The sequence below is a fragment of the Cebus imitator genome, unplaced genomic scaffold (genome assembly GCF_001604975.1).
Source record: "Cebus imitator isolate Cc_AM_T3 unplaced genomic scaffold, Cebus_imitator-1.0 Scaffold475, whole genome shotgun sequence".
NCBI lineage: Eukaryota > Metazoa > Chordata > Mammalia > Primates > Cebidae > Cebus > Cebus imitator.
This window is the reverse complement of record NW_016107790.1, coordinates 1373123-1375846: the sequence shown is the minus strand read 5'-3', so window position 1 is coordinate 1375846 and position 2724 is coordinate 1373123. Positions and strand designations below refer to the sequence as shown.

General features: G+C 37.9%; 1 protein-coding gene across 1 annotated transcript in view; it reads left to right on the top strand.

Annotated features, from left to right (window-relative positions):
- The window catches only part of SEC23B (SEC23 homolog B, COPII coat complex component), a 44788-nt gene extending 43636 nt beyond the window's left edge, over window positions 1-1152 (top strand). Inside the window, exon 20 of the mRNA XM_017512667.2 lies at window positions 673-1152. Coding sequence (XP_017368156.1) covers window positions 673-762 — 90 coding nt within the window. The 3' untranslated portion in view covers window positions 763-1152. The remainder of the gene's footprint in view (window positions 1-672) is intronic.
- Window positions 1153-2724: the final 1572 nt, after the last annotated feature.

Genomic DNA, 2724 nt, shown 5'->3' with positions numbered 1-2724 from the left:
AAAAAAAAAAAAAAGAAAATTTGAATATGTTTAAAGAAATAAAATTTAGATTACCTAGAACGATTATCTAAAGAGTTAACTATTTCCAGCATTCTTCTGCATAATATAAAGTGTATTAATGTTTTGTGTGTGTGTATATATATATTTTAATTTCTTTACAAAATTGGAATCTTACTATAAATTGAGGTTTCTATTCTATTTTTTCCCCATAACATTAATACAATTATAAGCTTTTTCTGATATTTGAAACATCCATCCATTCAGTGGAGATACTGGTTCACTCATTCATGGGTACACCATTATCCAGCTTCTGTTGTAAGCAGAGCACTTAAGAGGAAGGGTGAGTGTGTAAGCTCTGTGAGCTTACATTCTTGAGGAGCTAGAATCTGGGTACGTCATCAGGGTTGTGGAGAAGAGGGTGAAGTAGAAGGCCTTATGCTTAAAACTAGCAGGTGCTGGCAGCCTGATCTCAGTGTATCAGGAAAGAGTTTTGTGAGGAAATTGTGCTTTAGTTGAAAGAAGTCGTCAGTAAGGCAGAGGATGAGGTTATGGGAGTACTCGTAGCAGAGGGGACAACACCTGTGAATGTTCTGAGGGAAGGCACTTGACAGCTCATGAATTCTAAACAGCTTCTAAGATTTCTGCCAACTAATCTTTATCATTACGTTTCAGGAAACTGGAGCACCCATCCTAACTGATGACGTTAGCCTGCAGGTGTTCATGGACCATTTGAAGAAGCTGGCTGTCTCCAGTGCTTGTTAAGCTGAGGATGTGGCCAGGAAATTGAAGAGAACGGTGTCAGATCTTGTTCAAAATGTCTGTAAAGGCTTAATAACATTCCTGTTACTTTTCTAGCAGATTTTAACAAATAATTAAGGAAATTTTGTATGTAACTCTTTAGATTATAATTTATTTGTATTCCATGTCTTTGTCTCTTTTCTTGCACTATAAAATTATAAGGTCATAAATGTTTTGGTACTTGTAGATGTTTATGTGCTTTTTGTATCCTAACTTTTAGAATCTCAATAAAATCAGAGGTAAATGTATTTTGGCAACTTGTTTAAGTAAGATTCTTAATGATTATAAAGGAAATAAAACTAGATGCAGAAAACACTGGCTAAAATATTGCTAATGCAAATGTGATTTCCTGAGGTCTCTATGTGAGTGTGTATGTGCTTTAAGTGACTTCCTCAAGAAGTGTTTCCTGAACTTAATCCTCATAATTAAAGTAATATATATGCAGGATCACAATGACACAAATACCTTATACTAAAGAGCTTATAACAAATAAGAAGTTACCTCCATTGCCTAAGCTCAAACCCACTTTTTGAAGATAACTGCTTTTAACTTCTCCTTACAAGATTTTTGTTGTTGATGTATTTTTTAGCCCATATCTCAATTCCCATTTTCAAAGAATCAAAATATTGAGACTTTTTTGTCTACCATCCAGTTATTATTTGTATACTATCAAGATTGGTAAAATTTATATTCCGGGTCAGATACATGGCTCACACCTGTAATCTCAGTGCTTTGAGAGGTCAAGGCAGGAGACTCACTTGACGCTGGGAGTTTGAGACCAGCCCGGGCAACATAGTGAGACTGTCTCTACAAAAAATTTTATAAGTTAGTGGGCCGTGGTGGTGCGTGACTGTAGTCCTAGCTACTTGGGAGGTGAAGGCAGGAGGATCACTTGAGCCCAGGAGTACAAGGTCACAGTGAGCTATGATCATGCTACTGTACTCCAGCCTGGGTGGGAGAGCAAGACCCGGTTTCAGGAAAAAAAAAAAAATTGTATTCTGGCCTATTATATTTTTTGTCACTAAATTGACTGTGAAAACTGAAAGCTCCTAAGAAGCATTTGCACAGTCATGATGATGTAAATATTGTTCAAGTCCAAGCAAGGTAGGATGACATTTTTCTCCAGGGTGCTAGTGTCCCGATCAGTCCCTATGCCACTTGTAGGAAAACATTCCAAAGGACAAAATCAGAGTTACTTTTGGCATTTCATCAGGCCGTATGTTGGCTTGCTCCCTATTTGGATTATGATCTCTTAGATTTGCTATGGTTTTCCCCAGAATTTCTAAGTTTTGTATGCTTTTTGAAAGAAGAAATATTTTGTTCTGTTTACTAGAAATTCTAGCTTATTCTACTGAATGAAGTCCTTTTTTTTTTTTTTCTTCTTTGGAGGCCACTGATGTCCCCTTTTAATGGGGGCCAATCACTTTGACCTGCTACACAACTGTCATCCAGGAATTTCTTCTGTTGGGAATCTTGGGTTAGTTCCACTCTTCCCTTTATCCCATAAGGCATTTTGCAATCTCAAATGACTTTTACTAAAAGGAGTACTTGGAGAGAACTCATTGGATCTAAGCATATCTACAAATCTATTCTGTCTTCATACTTTATGACTTTGCCAGGTAATATGGTTTGGATATTTGTCCCCTCCAAGTCTGTCATTGAAACCTAATCCCCAGGATTGGAGGTAGGGCCTGGTGGGAGGAGTTTGGGTCATACTGGTGGATCCTTCATGAATGGTTTGGTGCCATCCTCACAGAAATGAGGGAGTTCTTGTTCTGAGTTCAAATGAGGTATAGTTGTTTAAGAGTATGGTGACTGGAGACTGTGGCTCATGCCTATAATCCCAGCACTTAAGGAAGCTGAGGTGGGTGGATCATCTGAGGTTTGGAGTTCAAGACCAGCCTGGCCAACATGGTGAAACCCTGT